The sequence below is a fragment of the Histomonas meleagridis genome (assembly GCF_020186115.1).
Source record: "Histomonas meleagridis strain 2922-C6/04-10x chromosome Unknown contig_48, whole genome shotgun sequence".
NCBI lineage: Eukaryota > Parabasalia > Tritrichomonadida > Dientamoebidae > Histomonas > Histomonas meleagridis.
This window is the reverse complement of record NW_027150891.1, coordinates 272,513-293,986: the sequence shown is the minus strand read 5'-3', so window position 1 is coordinate 293,986 and position 21,474 is coordinate 272,513. Positions and strand designations below refer to the sequence as shown.

Here is a 21,474-nt window from a genome sequence, read left to right as displayed (position 1 = left end):
ATTAGTAACCAAATGGGGAAGAAACAAAATCATTTCCAAACACTGTCACAGCCATTCGTTCATTATCATTTGAAGGATCTCCAATACGAAATATTACAATTTCAAATAAAATTAAAACAAATGAATCAAGAGCATTTTATTTATGTTCCGATTTGATTACAGATAATATTGAAGAAGGCGTTGAAACAATTGGAGAAACAGCATCTGCATTATATACTTCGTTGCCAAATATTACAATTCCAGGAACAATTAAAACAATTGGATCATAAGCATTTTACACATGCTCTATTTAATATTGAAGAAGGAGTTAAATAAATTTGAATTTGCAATTTCAGGGAGTAAATAATCTCAAAAGCATTTATTATTATAGTGAAACAGAACCAAAGGATTTAAACTAATAATTGTTTCATACAATATAATCATATGTATATAATGAGATGTTTAAATCATGTCTATTGAAAATCATTAATTTGATAACGATAAAAAATGATTAATAACATCAAAAACACACCATTTTAATCGCCAAATTCAGCTCTATCACGTTGCGTTCATTATGTTATATAAAAGTGTCTTTATAACCATTTAAAGCAGCATCTTTTATGGGTGCCTTTAAATATTGAAACAAAAATTCTGTGTTGAATTGAAAAACTTCAAGAAAACAACAAATTTTTTATTGATTAACCGTGTGATTTTTAACTTTTGTATTGGCCGATGTGTATTTAGTAAAGGTCTGTAAGTATATTACAAGCTGAACCATGATAATCCTTCATTTACTGTTCATTTCGAACGTAGCAAAGCAATATAGAGCCGATACAATACCAGGATTTCCATTTTTTGCTACCACAAAAATATCAAATATGAAAAAGAACCTAAGCAAAGAAGGTCTCACTCATACACACAAAGCAGGAGATTCAATCTTTGAAGTTAATATCGAAAATTCTGATATATTTAACAATAATTCTTCTATCGTTAAAACTAGTTTATTCTTAAATTTCATGACTGACAGTAAGTTTCCATCAATAGTACTTCATGATTTTAATGACAAAATAAAATTCCCAGAAACATATTATTCATTTACACAAAATAAATCCTTTTTAACCAGAATCTTTGTTGAAAACAATATACCAAGACAAATAATGAATAGATGTTATGGGAATATACCTTTAATCCAGTATAAATTTCTTTGTTTTTTGTTGATGCAAAACGACAAAGACCGACCAAATAAATTCAATGCTTTTGTTCGTTTAACCGCATTTTTTTCAATGATATTGGAAGTTTATATCAATTTATATCAGAAAAAATCAGTTTTGCAGAAGTTGTTTTTGTTCAACGATGAATTGAAAGCAAACGAAAGGAAAAAACAGAAAAATATTTTAATTTTTGGAATATTTTTCATAAACTCTTATCAAATATATAATGAAGATAATTTAACACTTACAATCAAAAATTCAAATGAATTTTATGAAATTTCTCAATATAAAAACATAACGAAATTTATAATTATCAGTGAAAATATTTATTCAATTCCAAGTAATTCATTTTCAGAATGGCCTTCAGTCGTTTCAGTTGATTTTGGTAACTCAGTATCAAATATTGGAAGTTCAGTATTTTCGTCATGTTCTAATTTAGAAACGATTATAATTGGAGAAAATGTTACAGAAATTGGTGGTGGAGCATTTTCATTGTGTTCATCAATCAAAAACATTACAATTCCAAATTCAGTTACAACAATTGGAAATTCAGCATTTTCATTATGTTCTAATTTAACATTATTAATACTTGGCTATGGAATAAAAAATATTGGAGGTTCAGCATTTGGGAATTGTTATAATCTTCAATGCATTTATTATTATGGAGACAAAGAACCAGAAATTGGTGAAGGTGCATTTTATAATGTTTTTACAAGTGTTATCACATATCCAACATATGTAGGAAGTAAATTTGGAAATTTAGATGTTGCCAAAGAAAACACAGAAGGAACATGTGAACCACTTCCAACACATTCATTTAGACAGTCGAATACATTTGGTGTAAGTAATACGTATTCTATTCCAAACACATATTTTGAATCATGTACATATTCACAATTAAGTACATTCAGTCGAAGTTACACATTTTCTAAATCAAATACATTTACTGAATCATTACTTCAAAATGATTTAACGCAATCTTTTTCATATTTATTAACAATTACATTGTCAATTACACATTCATTTACTTATTGTGAAACACAAACGAAAACAATTTTATTAATTTCAAGTGATTCAATGTATATTCATATCGAAACAGAATATATTTATTACGATTACACAGTTATTGTTTATTCGACATATTATAATTATTATTCGAATTTCTTCACATTTGTTAATAGAAATGAAATTCATTCAAATGATAATAAAACAATAATTATCATAATAATCGTTTGTGTGATTGTTATTATTGTTATAATTTCATTACTTATTATATTATTGATTCGAATTAAAAATAAAAAAGAAGAAATTGACGAAAATGAAACTTCAGAACAAAAAAATGATAACCAAACAAACACATTCACAACAGGAATATCTATTTCAAATATTGAAGAAGATCCTTTTGCTGATGATTTTAAAGAAGATAAATTCATTGAGCAAATGTAATTTTGAAAAATATATAATAAAATATCGTATAGTCTGGATGAAAATCATTTTTTTTTTACATCGTATTCTTTATTTTTTGTTTCATATTTTTTAATAATTTTAATTTTATGAATTTAAATAGTATATGAAATACAAATGTATATGTGATGGAATATAAATATCTTAAATAACTTTGGCTTAAAGTGAAAATGTATTTGGATATATAAATGTTGCTAATGATTTGCATTCGTTCGTTGATCTTGTTATATTATTGATTTTTTTGTTTTCATAATCATATATTAAGTCATTGAGTTTTAATCGAAGAAAAATTATAACATAATTAAATTATATTTGTATTTAATAAGTATTTTCAATTCATCTTATTGAAGCAAACGTAAATCCTAAAGAATATTCTTAAAAAAAAAACGATGTTTATAAACATCTATTTTTCATTCATGTTTATGTATATTTGATTTTTGTGTAGTTTTTTAATTATATATTTTGATAATGATATCCTAAATAAAAATACATGTTAATGTAAATAATACAAAGATAATATTGATGTGTTATTATTGATAAAAAATTGTAATAATCACTCAAATTTCTTTCTCGAATTAGGGCTTTATAATAATATTTTTCGATATATATAGAAATATCATAAATAATCATTTTTCAGAATATTTTTGATGCATCATATTCGATTGATAGTGAGATATTTGAATTTGTGCAAACGTTTTTAACTTTGTATCGTGGAGGTTATATGGTAAAATTACCCTTACGTTTTCGGTTTGTTCATTCGTTTTATAAAAACGATCAGCATTTAACCGCCATAATGGTTAACAAACAAACATTTTTTCGCAACTGTTGTCATCTTATTTCAATGAAAATAGATTCCTTGTATGAAAAAATTGGAAAAAAATTCTTAAAAACATCCGGTTCGCACTGAGATTTATTTAAATATGAAAATTCATTTTAAATACATATAAAAAAAATGGAATTTCTCATAAAAAATTAAAATTTAATAGAAAAATGTATAAAACTGTGCACCATGGTGGGCATTTTTTTTCTGCCAAGGTAAAAAGTCATTTGTATTTAAAATTTAAATAATTCTTTTACAAGGAAAATTGATTTCAAATCAATCAACAACAATTCTGCCAACGCACAATTTATGTATAAAAAAATATGTCATTAAAAAAATCACAAGACAATTTTTGAAAAATCGTCTAATTTTAACTTTAATGAATGAAGAAAAAAATACATTTCTTTGGTGCTTTTCGAAAAATCTACTTATTGTCAAATGACTTTTAGTAAGTCCAAGAACTACCATCCATGTACTTGCATCCTCTCTCACATGCTTCATATTGTTCTTCAGGTTCACCAAGGTCAGTTGTGTGCGCACGACACATGGATTTGCAGCCTGATAAACTTCCATAGCGAGCTGGATATGAGCAGCAACCGTAATCGCAATTATAGTATTTATGAGTGTTGCCGTAATTTCTGCGGCAAGAATCTTTGCAATCACCTCTAACAACAACATAGTCCCAATTTTTCTCAGGTTTGATGGTTTGTTTTGGTTTTGTTATAAATTTCACTTGCTTCTTACTTTGTACAAGACAGCCTACCTTGCAAGCATGTTCTAATGATGTGCTATTAAATTTTTCGCAAAAATTGAAGCATTTTTTGCTTGAGGCAACAAAACACAGCAAAAAAGAAAGCATCAATGTCAAATTGACAAACTGCCCGATACAAAATTAATTGAATACTAATCGTTGTCATATGACGAAGCAACGATCAAACAGTTCAATTTTATAATGATCCAAACGTTTGGATAAATCAGAGGTACTAAAACTCAAAATCCTGCAATATTTTTTCAACGATAATTTTATGTTAAGGATAACATTGGGAGGAGATTACAAAAATACCCTCGTTTCGAAATTCGATCTGATTTCGACCATACTTTTTCTGGAATTTTGGATTATTTCCTATATAGTAATGTTGCATATTAGATGTGTTTATTTTCTGAACTATTATCCTTTATCATTTTCATTAAAAATTTTGAGAAAAAGTGAAAATATATGAAAAAATCAACTTAGTCGATAATAAATCGAGTGCAACTTTTTATATTAAGTGGCGGTGGTCTTTATTTATTTATGAATAAAAATATATGATTTGTTATTTAAAAGAATGTGATTGTTAAATTTAAATATTTTTTGCATTAATTTTTATGAATGATTAAAATTTTGATGAAGTGAAAAAAATAATGTGAAGTGATTTTTTCTTTATTTATTTTTTTATTTTTTTATTCGAATTTTTGGGTGTCTACTTAATTATTTGAATATCTTAAGTTAACTGATATCACTGCTATTGTTTCTTTAATGTTATCATAATATTTCTGGATCCATTCGAGCATATTTTGCTTTGTTTTTGTATCATATTTGAAGAATGGAATTTGATAGTATTCAGAACAATTTACGATGATATCCTTCAGAGTACGACATAATAACTTATTTCCAAATAATTTCTTTAAATCAATTATTATTTCTTCATTAATTGAAGGATATTTCCTTCTTATCTTTAACCTTCGAGAATCTTCGATAAAGCATATCTTATCCATTGATACTTTGGATTGTGTAAGATTTCTATCATTTAAACCTGTCTGAACAGACAAGGTAACTGCATTAATACTCAAAGAATTCATTATTCTTTTTGTACTAAAATAAAATGTATCAAATAATATTTGAAAAAATTCTTCCACGATTTTAGAATGATTACCCATAATGATATCAAAATTTTCTACATTAACAATAGGTTTTTCTACTATGAATCCTGCTTCAATTAATAGTGAATAAGCTATTGTCCTTCCATCATATGGAAATAATGATTTATCATATTTATTGTTCGAAATTGTAATTCCAAATGATGATGTTCTTTTAAAAACCTTTGAAGGTTGTAATTCTTGGTCTGTTATGCTAGCTATTATTTGATCAGTTGATATTCTTTTGAATGCTGATCTTAGGGTTTTGAACATACCCATTTTTATTTTTAAACATCCAAATTGATGTTCAAGAGGATTTGACGTAAATCTATTTAAGCTTTTTTTGGCATTCATATCTTTTAAAAGTAATGTAACAAATGAATGAATTGTATTACGACAATGAACACATAAATTCTCATCAAAAAGTGTTAAAGCAACAATATTTTTCATTTTTCTTTGTTTAATTCCTGTGTCTAATTTTGTTTTCTTTATAAATTTATTATAATATATAAACATTAAAAAACAAATGATTTCAAATAGCGAAATTCTTTTGCTTAAATTTATATTGTCATTAGACATTGCTTCTATGAATATAGACCATGGTAAGAAATATAATAATGCTGAAAAATTATGTTTCTCATATAGCATTATAGTATTGTTAATAGAAAATAGAGAAATGGGAAGAATATCGTGCATTTTTGTGATTTTAGAGTTATTAATTAAAATCGGTAATAAATTTAAATCTTCCCGTATTTTGGAAATGTCAATGATTGGTGAATTTTGATTAAATCCAATAGTTAATAATACGTCTTTAAGTAAACGATATCTTGCACGTTTGAGTATATGAAGGGATCACTAATATATCGGAAGAAAACTTTTTTTGCAATTTCAACAATTGAAGTTGTGTAATGTTCAGCAACACATTCATATTGACCAAAGAACGAATTATGATAAGAATCATAGCAATTATCACCATCAAAGGCAAATCCAAGAACATATATTTTATGATTTTTTAATTTATTACGTAATGTTTCGAGTGTTTCACATTGAATATTTGTTGCTTTCCCCTGGGGTGAAGGAGAAAAATGAATTATTGAGCACGAATAATCTGGATTTATAGGTTGAATGTAATAAACAAAGGCATAATTTATTATTATTTTATTCCAATTTATCATTTAAGAATTTATCCATTGTTGTGCATTTTCGCAGAAAAATTGATAAGGATTTTTAATATTTTGTAAAACTTCTTTTTTTAAACCAATAATTTCATTATCTTTTGTTATAGTCACATCGGGCGAAAATGCTATTGCGTCAATACTTAAAATACAATCCATTGGAGCTGAACGAAAAATATTAATTTGATTGTCTTTATAATCATTTATGATTCCATCTATTTGATTAATATCAATCAAAGACTTAAAACGTTCATTGATTGAATTTGCTAAATGATTATGTATTAATGTATAAGGAGATAATGGATTAAAAAATCTAATATAACGTAAAGCTTGTGGCGAAATCGAATTAATATTAAATGCTAATTGATAAATTTTTTCATCATATCTTCTTGCATTTGGGTGAACTCCAAAATTTCTCAATATTGAATTAATAATTTCATCATATTCTTCATTTTCTGAATTAATATCTTCATTTCTCTCTATGTTCGAAACACATTTGACACTTTTCGCTTCATAAAGTCTTCTATAAATACGTGCTTGTCTTTCTGCCTTGATCCGCTTTTGTCTTTCTCTCGCTAATTGCAAGGCTTGTCTTGATTTTTCCATGATAAAAAATAAAAATGATGTGAACGAAAAATTTCCATATAATTTCAATGGCATTGAATGAAAAACAACTAGATGCATTCAAATCAGTAAAATTTTAATTCAAGAAGCTTTTTGTAAAGTATTCAATTTATTTTTTTGGGAAACATACCAAAAAGAATTGCACATAAAAAAAATTCAGCAGTCCAAATCCTTAGATAGGTCTGATTATAAATGAATAAATCCTAAACTTCATAGTTAGTCGGGTCCCATTAAAAAACTATTGCACGATTTTTTTTTATTATTAAAAAAATGAGAAAAAAGCACCCATTTCTTTATCAAAAAAATTAAAAAATTATTTTTTTTCATCAAAAATGTATATTATAAAAAACCATATATGTGGAAAGAAAGCAAATTGATCATAGATTATTTTACACATTTAAAATTTATTATGATTTATTTACTTTTGACATCATTTCTAAATTATTAATTCGGAAAATTGAAATTTAATTTCATTCAAGCAATGCGTTCGTGAAACAAAATAAAACATCTCTAATTAAAAAAATTTTATATTTAAAATCATCACATAAGAAAAAAATTCGAAAAAACCGATTTTCGAGCACTTTTTGATATTCAAACCATAGATATTCTAATAAATAATTAAAATTATCGAAATATATATATATATAATTTAATATTCATTATGTATTAATATTATAGCTAGAAAAAAAAGACCACCGCCATTTCATATAATTTTTTACTAAGATTTTAAAAAAAAGTGAGAAAAAAATACAAAAAATTGAATGAAAAAAAATTATGCTTTTAATTTTATGAATTACCATATATAAAATATAATTTACATCAAAAATAATAAAGATTGGTCATCAAAAATATATATTTGGAAAAACTCGATTTCGAAATTTTGATTTTGATCCGGATATTTTTTTCCCAATTTGAAAGCAGATTTTTATTCATGTGTTGATAAGGATCTAATAAAAATCAAAAAATTGACCAGAATATGTTTATTTCCTCAGTTTGAGAACTCTCACATAAAATCAAATTCGAAGATGGGAATTTAAATTATAATTTAATATTCTTAACTTGGACCTCTGATAAATCTCAGTATTTCTTGATATTACAAATTCTATGAATATAAAATTTATAAACTTTGAAACCTGTTAATTAATTTTTGTTTAATGCATATGCGTTAATTTATTCTTATATAGAAGAAAAGTATAATTTTAACTATGAATTTCATCATTTGAATACCGAATTAACCCATGCAAAACTTTTTTCAAATCAACTAATTCATATATACAAAAGAAATTTCTATTTAGAATAACCAACATTGCAAAGGCTTCTTTATGAATTTATATATTTTATTTGTAAAAATAATTTTTTATATTAATATATTTTCACTTTTATTCAATAGTTTACTTGAAATTTAAGCTCAAAATGATCGGCTATTTGCATATGTTTTGTCTTTTTGTTCAGAAAAATCAACATCGACACACATTTTTTGATATATTTCAAACAAAATATTAATGAAAGGAATGGGGTGTTTATTTAAGTTTTTCTTATTTATATGCAAAATCTAAGTAAAACTATGTTTTTAATAAGATATTTTTCTGCTATAATCAAGGTTATTCAGAACGATAGCTTTGTGAAATGAGAATGATTCAGCAGAACACCAACAAGAAGACTCAAAAAATAAAAAATTTGAAATGAGTATTCCAATGTTTATTAACTTGAATAAATGGGTTCTAAATAATGGTGAATAAGACTCGAACAACTAAAAAATATCTAAACAATAATCACATAAGATACAAACAACTAAACGAGGTACAAATAACAATTAATTGAGGCACATTAACTTGCAGTTGGATAAACAAGATGTATTAAATGAATAAATAAAATCTAAAGAAATATTAAATGAGATACAAATGAATGAGGAAGATGGATTAAATGACTAAATGGGGGTATTAAATAGATATGTGAGCATCAAAAGAAAAAGAAATATGTGCTAAAAGAATAAATGATTAAAAGTTGTATTAAATAAGTATCAGGTAACTAAATATGGTGTATTAACTGGGTGAACAAGTTACAAATGAATAAATAAGATAGGTACATATTGAATGGATGTAGGTTCAACTTGTTGTTAATGTTAGGTCCAATCCTAACTGTTTCTAATGTTGTACATTGCAAAAATACATTTTTAAGGAGGGCTTTTAAGTTGTTTGAAAGTATAATGGATTTCAAACTTATACAAGTTGCAAATGCAGTATCATAAAAATATCCATATGAATCTTTCTGTAAAGTTATATTTTCTAATGAAGTGCAATCCAAAAATACATTCACGTAGATGGTTGTAGGAAATAATAATGTGGAGGATGATGAAATGGTTACACTTTTCAAACTTGTACAATATGCAAATGCACCTGATTCAATGCCACTAGTCTTTAAAGGAAAAAATTATTAAAAAAAATCCTTTATTGTGTATTTTTTTTTCGCCTTTCAAGAATTGCTTGGTAGACATCTTTAATTGATTGAAATGTAAAGAAAGTTTCGAATCCTTCAAATCCCGGATATCCTTTGAAAAATTGTGACAGATCTAATCCAGGCTGAAGTTTTTCATACTCTTCCGCTTGGATGAGCATTTCAAGTTTATCAAGTTGCTTAACAAACTTAGCTTCAATAGTTTTGCCTTCTTCCATTTCTAGCCAAAGCTTTTGCATGTAATCATCCTCTAAACTTTCTGTGATATTTGTAAATGCTGAATTTTCGCGATTAAATTTATCAGATTCTGTTACACCATCAAAGGGTGTGATATCACTAACAATTGACTCAGCAAGGTCATGAATAAGAGCCATTTGTACGGCTTTTTCACGATTAACTTCAGGCGGACATAATGTCATCGCAAGAAAAGCAGTTCTCATAGAATGATCGGCGACGGATTCAGGATCATTAACATGATTTTTAACCCAACCTGTTCGCGGAATTCGCTTGAGAATCCCACAAAGCTCTATAGCATGGTCGTACTTTGTGCTCTGCATCCTGGTAATTTTCACTTTTTGAGGTCTGTAAATCATTTAAATTCATTTTAAAATCAAATGAAAAAAGTATGAAAATTATAATCAATGAAAGATAATTGGTCAATATTGAAATAAAAAAATATAAACTCATTGTTATATAATATATTCTTTACAAGTTAACATAGTAACACTCTCCAATGATAAATTATCACCACACAGAGTTATATATAAGTAAGCGATATGTATTGTATGTTGAAGAATTGTGTTTAAAAGTATGTTAGGTGAATACATAATTAAGCTTTAAATTTAAATATTTTGAAAAAAAGATTTATATTGATTTTTTACAAACATGTTGAATTCATACGTTCTTCAATTGCTTTTTCGAGTAGGCGTAGTTTTTGGTCAAGGTTTTCAATGTATTTCTCGGTTGAAGCAACATCATTATTTCTCTGATTCATAATTTCTTTGAAAAATATATTATAGTAATTGAACTTTTCTTCTATGTCGGATTGAGCTGACTGAAGAAGTGAATGACTTGCAACTTCTTCTCGTTCCTTTTGTATTTGATCAAGTCCTGAACAAAGATCTACCCAATCATAATATCTTTGTGGCTGCTTGCTCAAAAGCATATCTTCAAAATTAAGACAAAGAGATGAAAGATTAGAAAAATCTTTGATCATATCTATACTTTGTTCTGGATTTGGTAAAATAGAATCAACATCAACGCTTTTCATTGTAAAATTTATTTCATCAAGTGATTGCCTAATTTCATGAAGCCTAAGTGAGTTTTGCATGAAAAAAAGAAAAAAAAAACAATTCAAAGTACGATCAAAACGCGTTCAATTAAAAATAAACGGATTTTAATATTGAAGCATAAAAATAGGAATTCGAAACAATTAATTTAATAATTTGATACAATCAAATTATTTTATCATCTTCTCTTATTTTCAACGCAATGACATCATTTAAAATATATATATAATTAATTTACCAATAAATCATCTTCACATCATTTTATCTAAATATGTTGTTAAATGTGGGAGAATCGTGTTTAGAAGTCGTAACGTTCTCAGGGAACGGTTATTTTCCGCGCCAAATTATTTCCTAAAGAAAAACCCCGCGTATTTCTTTTGGGCATATTATCGACCGTTTATTAAAACTGAATCTACGATGGAACTTTTTGAACACATTAAAAAACGATATCGTTAAACGGTCGCCTGCTCGTCAAAAAGCAAAGTTTTTGATATGAACCGTTAAAATGTTCTCAAACCATGATGGCCACAACAAACACACAAGCTTACAAATACACCAATTTTCATATCAATTTAGTTCTTTAACCTCAATCTATTTCAGTACATTTTATTTAGTCATTTGATCATCATTTTCTCATTTGGTACATTTTATTTAGTCATTTGATCCTCATTTTTTCAATTAATACATTTTATCTAATCTTAATTTGTTCTTTTAGTACACCTAATTATAAAACCAAATTATATCTGTTAAAGCAAATTATATCTACTAATCTTAATTATTTCTATCAAAAAAAATTATATAACAATTGAAATTATTGGCACTTACTAATTATCTTTTTTTTTTTTTTAGATGGGCATGTACTTGCATAATGCCCTAATCTATGGCAAAAACTGCAGTGCGCACTGCGCTTTTTCTTCGGTAAATACTTGTCTACTGTAGCAGATGGGACAGTGGGTTGAGCTCCTGCAGTTACAATTATACCATTGGCATTAGGGTCGATGGTTTTTTTAAGATTTTCTGCTTCATGAAAAAAATTACGAGACAGTTCACAAACTGGTTCATTACGTTGTGCAAGATCAACATATGGTTGTAATTTATCCATTGTTGAGTTGTAACCCCAGTCTTCTTTCTCATCTGTTTCTACTATTACTATTTCAATTTCATTTGGATTTTCAATTTTTAAGTCATGATAAAAATATTTAGCAGGAATATCTTCTTCTTTCGAAATAGTATCTCCCTTTTTTTGGTTTTTTAATCTTTCATAAATTTCATGTATACATGGTAAATCTTCATTATTACAATTACAATTATCTTCAAAAAGAAATTTTAATGTTTCTCTAACAATATTTTGATCTTGATTCAATAGCTTTGCACTTTCAGTCAAACATAATTGATATCTTTCATTAAATTCAATAATAATAGCATATTGTCCGAGCTTTTTACCATAATATAATGATACATCTAATTGATTGTACTTTAAATTTATATGCTTTTTCATTAATAATCTACCTTGGGATATAGGAAGACTTAATATTTTTTCGAGAGTCTGTTGCTTATGGTCTGTTCATTTCTTAAAATTTTTAAATAATCCCTCAATTTGATTTGTTGTGTCATGACCTCTTAAGCGCAAAGTTTTTAATATTGATGGTGAATAAAAATTAATGTCATTTAATAAATTTTTTAAATGAATTGAATTTGTTTCTTGTATTTTTTTTGTTAATTCTTGAATATATAAATTTTCTGTAATTTCTTCTTTGATAAAGCTCCAAAATAGATATAAAATTTCTGAGTTTCTGCCCATATGTGATTTAATGTTGCGTGAAATGTGTACTTTGCAAAAAACAATATTTGAACTTGGATATACTTTATGAATTGCATTTAGTTGTGCTTATAAAAACGATCTGTAATGAATACTCTTATGAACATATTTTTTTATAGATTTTAATATATCTTTAAATGATTTTTCTTTTTTTGCTATCATAATCGAAATCGCAAGATTTTGAACATGATTATTGTCATCAAGAACGATAAAATTCAAACGAGGATATTGGATGTGATTCGTACACTCAGTATCATCAATCATCACAATATCACTCGAAAAAGCGCACATTATAATTCTTGCATTTACAACAAGTATACTATAAAATTTATTTGTACTATCTTTTTTCCACACAACATTATATTCATTTTTTAATGTTTGCACATAATTAAATAATTTATTAATTTCATCTTGATATATTGATTTCTTTTCTTCTCTAATAACATTGTATAATTGATCTGGAAGTAAATCCTGTCCAAAATTCTGTCGTATGATTTCTGATGGCATTCCTTTTGATGCAGCAGCTTTCATTTCGTTTCTTTGTAATAAGGTTAAAAGTACAACTTTACTTCCTATAAATAATTCATCCATTGAATAATTATGATAAGGATTAACAAATTTTATTGATATAATTGTATTATTTTGAATATAAATATTAAAAAAAGAATCACAATTACATTTTTTTTGTGACAATATTCTTATCTAAATTTATTCTTAGAATTTCGATTGTCCCATAATGGTTTTTTTTCCAATTTAATTTTCTCATTTCATTTTTTCAGGTGTAAAATGACAGTAATAGAAATTTTTTTAAAAATTTATATGAATAAAGTATTCATTTTTTCAGAACGAACGACCGTTACGACGTCTAAACACGATTCCCCATTAAATGTGATTTTACATTCAAATATTTTGTGATTATTTACTTTTTGTATACGAAATAATCGTTTGATCTGTCTATCCTTTTAATTAATGAAGTTCGTGATTCGGTACGAATTGCTTCGTTAAAAAATACTATTGATGAGTTAACTTCATAATAACAATGATACTGAATATCGAAAACAAATACAGATTCTTCAAAAAAGCCATGGCTCGAAAAATCATATCGTATATCTATCGTAAAAAGTGGATGTTTGTGTAAAATATATGAATACTTTACATATATGTAAAGTTGCCAAAATGTGAGTCGTGACTTTTTGATAATTTTACGTGGTTGTAAAATTGATGTAAACGGTTGTATTGAATACAGTATTTTACAACGTCTGCCAAAAATATCTCCTTTGAAATTTTCGTTCGAACGATCATTTTTACCATATAATGTCTATCGTGCTCTATCGTAAATAACGTACTAAATTCGGAGGTATAGTTCGGTCTAACCCAATTTTAATTTCAATTTTAAAAAATAAAGGTTAACACTACTTAGAGCTGCAGTCAAAATGCGTATTTGAAGAATTATTAATATAATATATATACTAATATTCACAATATATCATTATAACGGTATATTTTTTATTACGATATTTATGATATATCTTCAGATAAGTTCAAAAAATTGAAAATCATAAATTGAATTTTCTCTGTACAAAAATAATTTTTTTTTTGACAATATTAAAATTATATGTATTTATCGAAGTTCTTTATTTTTTGATATAAGAACTTAAACAGAGAAATTGCTAAATGAAAACGAGGTGAAGTGAAAATTGTTAATATAAATTAGAAAAAAATTTATGCTTTGCATAAAAATATATCATATTTTAAATGAAGGAAAGGAAGGAATGCGCTTCACGTTGTTTGATCTGTTTTGCTGTCTATCATTTGATATGCAAATTTTTTATCACCCGCAAAGATTTCAAGTTTCTGACAAGGAAAAAGTCAAAAATAGATTTAAGTTTAAAGTATTTTTTCTCTTCTTTGATCATATTTCTTTTTAGAAAAAAACAAATTTGCTTAAATTATAAAAAAATTATTATTAAATATTTACTTTTCTTCTTCACTTTTATCATTTTTTAAGTTGATTTCTTGAAAGAACATATATAAAATTAAACATTTCTTCAATCCCTTGACCTGTCACTGAACTTGTCTCAAAATACTCAGCAATGTCTGGCATGTAATTTCCAACAGCAAAAACAATAATAATTGCATGAGCACCGCGAAAATAATATGGATACAAGCACTGATAGCTTTCATTACCTGCAATAGTATAAATATCCATATGAATTTCTTTTCCGTTGATATTAATTGATTTTACGAATTGATCTGCCCCTGGACATTGTTCCAAAATTTCATAATTACCTGTAGCGATTTGCAAGTACTGATTTCCCAACGGCACCATTGCTGATTAAAACAACTTTAATCATTTCCGGTTAATTAAAACGCCATTAATACTGTCACTTTTCCTTTAAAGGAAATAAACGGTCGAAAATCGTAAGATGGTGTTTTAATTGAAATTTTGCATTTTACAAACCAAAATTTCACGTTAGATTTTGCTTCTTTCTCATGTATTAAGCTAACTATATAATATGTGTATTAATTCTTGATTTAAAAAAAAAAATTAACGGCCAATCTTGATATACACCATAATGTAATGGTATATTGTTTTAATTTATTTATTTTATCAATGTCTCGATAATTAATTCCATTTTTGTTATTGAAAATTAATAATTTACATTTTTTCCTTTATTATTAATATTAATATAATAAAGGAATGAAAATGATCATTTAAAAAAAATTGATATATTATTATGATACATAATATTTAAAATTAATTTTATATATATGTTATATGTTCTTTATTTATTAAATTTTTATAAGCTGCGTGCTTCATGGTTTAGGTTATATGCTTCAAAAATAACAATCATTTGATACATGTTATCACAACAGGGAAGTTATTTAGTACAGGAAATACACAAATATTGACCTAATTATATCACATATTTGAAGAATTGTTTCTGAAATGAAAAGCTAAACACTTAAAATTGAAATTATATAATGATAACGTATATTTCTTTGGATGATTACCAATTTTTTATCTTTTTATTGTTTTCTTTCTAAGCACTTTTGAGATCCAAATAAAAACTTTTTTCACTTTATACTAAGATTCAATGCGATGTTTTCTGACTAATTTTATTAAAGGATTCAAATTTCAAAGGAATCTTTCATAAGAAATTTATGAATCTCTCGAAATTTATATCAAATTTTCAGTTACCACTATTCATCTTCACATCACTCTCATGACTTGCAAAAAGGAGACTTTGATCTTAATTGAAAACGGTGTTCATCTCAAGAAAACAGACACAAAGAAACCTCGGTTTCCAACTGCATCTGAAATAGCTGAACAAAAAGAAATAGCTGAAAAAGAAGGCATTCAAAGATTACCAGAGGATTTACCACATGATAAAATGAACCGAACATTTCATGAACTAATAAAAGAAGAGAAAGTCGAACTAAAGAAAGTTAATCAAAAGATACCTCGAATTCCGACTGCCGCAGAAATAGCTGAACAAAAAGAGTTAGCTGAAAAAGAAGGCATCCAAAGGTTACCAGAGGATTTACCACATGATAAAATGAACCGAACTTTCCATGAACTAATAAAAGAAGAAAAAGTCGAACTCAAGAAAGTTGATCAAAAGAAGCCAATTCTTCCTTCAGCAAAAGTACTCGCAGAACAAAAGGAAATAGCTGAAAAAGAAGGCATCCAAAGATTACCAGAGGATTTACCACGTGACAAAATGAACCGAACTTTCCATGAACTAATAAAAGAAGAGAAGGTCGAACTAAAGAAAGTTGATCAAAAGAAACCAACTTTACCTTCAGCTGAGATAATCGCTGAACAAAAAGAAATAGCTGAAAAGGAAGGAACTCAAAGATTGCCTGAAGACCTTCCAAGAGATAGTAAGAATCGAACTTTCCATGAACTAATTAAGGAAGAGAAAGTAGAGCTGAAAAAGGTGGAAACGAAAAAGCCAAGACTTCCGACTGCTCAAGAGATTGCAGAACAAAGGAAACTCCAACAAAGCCAATAATTTTACTAGAAATTAGTAAATAATCTGGCTTTGATTTAGTGTTTTTATTATTATTTTATTTTTGAAATTAGAAATTGAACATATTAGAATGAAAAAGATAAACTATACATAAAAGACTTAATATTTAACTCAATGGAGAAAATAATAAAATTACCAAATCATACTAAAATTTATGTCAAAGAACATTTTATTAAGTTTTTATTAAGGAAGGCTTAATGAAACGATCATCTTATAAGACTTCGTTAAGCAAAATTAAATAATATAATATCATATTAAATTTTTGTTTTGCTTGGGACTGATCAACAATTTTAAATCATTGAAATAAGATATATCTTTATCATTGTAATTATTTCCTTCTTGATTAAAAATAAACCTTACTAAATACATTTCATACTTAATATTTTAATATGTTTAAAAAAATTTTCTATTATTATTTTAAAATAAAAATATTTATAACATTAATATAGTTATGATGTCACACAGATTAAAGTAATGGATTCACTGCAGAAGGCCAAATCGCATTTCTTTGCCTTGGCAAAAGTAAATAAAGAAATAGAACAAATGCATTTTTCGATAATTATTTACTATTTTACACATCCAAAAAAGAAGTTTCGTTCCCAAATTTGTTACGAACAAATTCCGCGAGTTCTTTCGCTGCAACTGTATCAGAGAACTTTGGTGTTTCGACGTACGGCTTTATCTCTGCGTCAAGCCCCTCCTCGTCGAAGCCGTCGACGTGATTCCGTATGTAGCACTTCAGCGCCGCCGACAAACCTGTTGCGGGCGGTGCAGGCGAAGCGTCGTCATCGAACAGATGCGAACTTTTGTTACTTTTGTTGTGAAAAGGAGCAAATGATTCCGATTTATCGTCCCCGAATAAACCAAATGTTTTGTTTTGCGATGTGTGAAACGGATCAAACGATTCGTCGCCTGCAAATTGCGAATCGTCGAACAAACCTTTGGACTTGTTGAATGTATCAAAGCTTTGCTTGATTGCGTTAGAGGATTTGTCTTCGTCATCGAATAAGGCGAATGCATTTTGTGATTGCGCTGTGGCATCGGTGTTAGAAATTTGTTTATTTTCTTCTGTTGTGACTTGGGAAGTATTATCGTTGAATAATCCAAAAGTTTTTTGACTTGAATTTGTTGAATTGTTTTGTGTGTTGAATGGGTCGAAACTTTCTTTTTCATTATGCAAGTCATCTTCTGATTTGTCATCATTAAATAATCCAAAACTTTTTGTCTTTGTTTGACTTGAATTTGTTGTTTTGTTTTCTTTGCTGAATGGATCGAAAACTTCTTTGTTGGCATCTTTTGTATCACCGAATAAATCAGAACTATTTGTCTTTGTCGGAGTCGAATTTGTTGTATTGTTATGAGTGCCAAATGGATCAAAACTTTCTTTTTCATTATGCGAGTCATCTTCTGATTTGTCATCGTTAAATAATCCAAAACTTTTTGTCTTTGTTTGACTTGAATTTGTTGTTTTGTTTTCTTTGCTGAATGGATCGAAAACTTCTTTGTTGGCATCTTTTGTGTTGCCGAATAAATCAGAACTATTTATCTTTGTTGAAGTGTTTTGTGTGCCAAACGGATCGAAACTTTGTTTGTTATGTTCTTCATCATCGAATAATCCAGAACGTTTTGGTTGATGCTGTGCTGTGGTTTCGGTGCTACTCAAATTCTGCGATTTGTCATCATCAGAACTCTTTGTCTTTGCTGGTGGCGACTTCGTTGTGCCAAATGCATCAAAAACTTTATTGTTGCTTCCTTTTGCATCATTTGAGTCATCATCTGAGCTGTCATCAGCAAATAAGCCGGAACGCTTTGGCTTGATTGCGCGACTTTCGTGTTTGTCATCATCGAATAAGCCAAAACTTTTTGTCTTTGTTGGTGTTGAATTTGTTGTTTTGTTTTCTTTGCTAAATGGATCAAAAACTTCTTTGTTGGCATCTTTTGTACCAACGAATAAATCAGAACTGTTTATCTTTGTTGATGTGTTTTGTGTGCTAAATGGATCAGAACTTTTCTTTGTGTTATGTTCTTCATCATCTGAATTGTCGTCATTAAATAATCCAAAACTTTTTGTCTTCGTTGGCGTTGAATTCGTTGCATTGTTTTCTTTGCTGAATGGATCGAAAACTTCTTTGTTGGCATCTTTTGTATCACCGAATAAATCAGAACTATTTGTCTTTGTCGGAGTCGAATTTATTGTATTGTTATGAGTGCCAAATGGATCAAAACTTTCTTTTTCATTATGTGAATCATCTTCTGATTTATCATCATCGAATAAGCCAAAACTTTTTGTCTTTGTTTGACTTGAATTTGTTGTTTTGTTTTCTTTGCTGAATGGATCGAAAACTTCTTTGTTGGCATCTTTTGTATTGCCGAATAAATCAGAACTGTTTATCTTTGTTGGCGTTGATGTGTTTTGTGTGTTAAATGGATCAAAACTTTGTTTATTGTTTTCTTTTATATTATTTTCATTTGCTTTGTTTAATCCATTCGAAAACGAATCAAAAATTTGTTCATTTTGTTTACTTTCAACTTTTTCGTCACCGAATAAAGTGAAACTGTTTGTATTTGTATTTGATGAATTGTTTTCTGTATTAAACATATCAAAAATTTGATTATTTTTATCATCATTTTTCTTTTCTTCATTATTAAATGTTTGATTATTATTATTTTCATTTCCAAACATAACAAAGAATTGATTTTCATTTTCATTATGAGTTTCATTTCGATATTCCATTAAATCAAATGGATTATTTGTGTTTTCGTAAGCTGTTATTCCATCAGACGCATTTATCGTTTCCATCATTGGTTTTCTTTTATGAAGTTCTTCGATTTCATTTTTAACATGTGTACCAATTGAACTATCATTATTATTATTTCCCAAATTTATAAAATCATTGTTATTTCCAAAAGGATTAAAGATTTGGTTATTGTTGTTATTGTTTTGCTGTGTATTATCTTCAATAACATTTTGTTGTGATGCATTATCTGCGGTTTCATCGTGAAGAGATCCAAACAAACTCCGAATTTCGTCAATGGAATTAATTGACTTATTCTTTGGCTTGCGCTCTTCCTTTTGATTTGCCGATTTTGCGGGCGTTTGTGCGCCAAATGGATTAAAGTCGTTTTCCTTCTTTGTCATCTTATTTTGTGTATTAGCAAACGGATTATAATTACTTTCTTTTGTTTTATTGCTTTCATTATCAAATGGATTATAATTACTTTCTTTGTTTTGTGCATTACCAAACGGATTATATTCGTTTTCTTTGTTTGCATTATTTTGGTTATTACCAAACGGATTATATTCGTCTTCTTTCTTTGCCGTGTTGCTTTGTGGAATAGCAAACGGATTATAATTACTTTCTTTGTTTTGTGCATTACCAAATGGATTATATTCGTCTTCTTTCTTTGTATTATTTTGGTTATTAGTAAATGGGTTATAATTATTTTCATTTGTTTTATTCTTCTCATTGTCAAACTGATTATGACCATTTTCTTTATTTTGAGCATTACCAAATGGATTATATTCATTTTCCTTCTTCGTCGCATTATCATTACCAAATGTATTATAGTCATTTGCATTTGTTTTATTATTTTCTTTTCCAAACGAATTATAATCGTTTGCATTATTTTGCGCACTATTAAAAGAATTATTTTGAGTGTTTGTGAAATTGAAATCATTTTCATTTGTTCTTGTGCTTTGGGTATTCCCAATGAAAACAAAGTCATTGTTATTCTGATTTGCCGAACTTTTTAGTGGCGAATCTGCTATTGGATTATAAAATGGCGTAATTGGAGATGAAAAATTATTTCCGTCAAATGATTGATTTGGTGAATTATCTGATGAAAATGGTAAGTTGAAGCTATCCTGCGATGTAGTTCCACTTGTAGTTAAGTCAAGTATAGGGAAATTTGGTGCGGAATTATATGATTGATTAGAATTATTAAATTGATGTCCTGAACTAAAATCAGTGCTTTGCATACTAGTGTTTGAGTGATCAATAGATCCGAAAACATCTCGTATTTTTTTAATATCTTGTTTTTGCGGATGAAAATCATTTTTAGGTTTGGTAGGTGTCACTTGCACAGGTTGTACATACTTCGTAATTTGTGGTGTTTTCCTTGGACTTGGATTAAATGGATCATAAAGTTCAAATATATCTTTTTCTGGCATATCAATTTTTTTTTCTTGTTGAAATTGTTGTTCTTGAGTATTGCTAGAATCCATGTCAAAATGAAATGTGTAATTTTGTTGAGGAGCTTGAGGAATTGTTGGCTGATAATTTACAAAATTTTGTGGATTAGGTTGACCAAATAGATTTCGTGCATTTCCTGAATTTGTGTAGTTTTGAAATTGATTTCCATTATTAGGCGAATTCGCCCATGACATTTAGTGATGAAAACGAAATCTCTGTAACGTCAACCGTTAAATAGACCGTTTGGCCAAATTTATGCATACAAAAAGTTGTGTAGTTTGCACAAAATGATGGAATAAAAAAGAAAAAGAAAACATGATGCTACACCTCCTTTATATAATTCTTTAATGTGGACTCAAAAAGTTTAAGTATATTAACAATATGAAAATCTTCATTTTAATAACTAAAATAGAAATATCATCTTTAGCATTTTAACTGATTTTAGACATCTATACATACAACACATGAAAAAAATGAAACATTAATGATAAAGCTAAAAAGAAATGGATTTAA

The 21,474-nt window shown here is 27.4% G+C and overlaps 5 protein-coding genes across 5 annotated transcripts; 1 reads left to right on the top strand and 4 right to left on the bottom strand.

Moving 5' to 3' along the window:
- Positions 1–3,919: 3,919 nt before the first annotated feature.
- GO595_006813 (uncharacterized protein) lies at positions 3,920–4,333 on the bottom strand (the record flags this gene model as incomplete). Its single annotated transcript, XM_067920208.1, has 1 exon — positions 3,920–4,333. The coding sequence occupies one exon, from the start codon at positions 4,331–4,333 to the stop codon at positions 3,920–3,922; it is 414 nt and encodes a 137-aa protein (XP_067773033.1).
- Positions 4,334–9,616: 5,283 nt separating this feature from the next.
- Positions 9,617–10,180, bottom strand: GO595_006812 (HD domain-containing protein 2; the record flags this gene model as incomplete). Its single annotated transcript, XM_067920207.1, has 1 exon — positions 9,617–10,180. The coding sequence occupies one exon, from the start codon at positions 10,178–10,180 to the stop codon at positions 9,617–9,619; it is 564 nt and encodes a 187-aa protein (XP_067773032.1).
- Positions 10,181–10,500: 320 nt separating this feature from the next.
- Positions 10,501–10,953, bottom strand: GO595_006811 (uncharacterized protein; the record flags this gene model as incomplete). The annotated part of the gene is made up of 1 exon (XM_067920206.1): positions 10,501–10,953. One exon carries the CDS (start codon positions 10,951–10,953, stop codon positions 10,501–10,503), a length of 453 nt encoding a protein of 150 aa, XP_067773031.1.
- Positions 10,954–15,958: 5,005 nt separating this feature from the next.
- GO595_006810 (uncharacterized protein) lies at positions 15,959–16,750 on the top strand (the record flags this gene model as incomplete). The annotated part of the gene is made up of 1 exon (XM_067920204.1): positions 15,959–16,750. One exon carries the CDS (start codon positions 15,959–15,961, stop codon positions 16,748–16,750), a length of 792 nt encoding a protein of 263 aa, XP_067773030.1.
- Positions 16,751–17,339: 589 nt separating this feature from the next.
- Positions 17,340–21,155, bottom strand: GO595_006809 (uncharacterized protein; the record flags this gene model as incomplete). The annotated part of the gene is made up of 1 exon (XM_067920203.1): positions 17,340–21,155. The coding sequence occupies one exon, from the start codon at positions 21,153–21,155 to the stop codon at positions 17,340–17,342; it is 3,816 nt and encodes a 1,271-aa protein (XP_067773029.1).
- Between the last annotated feature and the right edge of the window lie 319 nt (positions 21,156–21,474).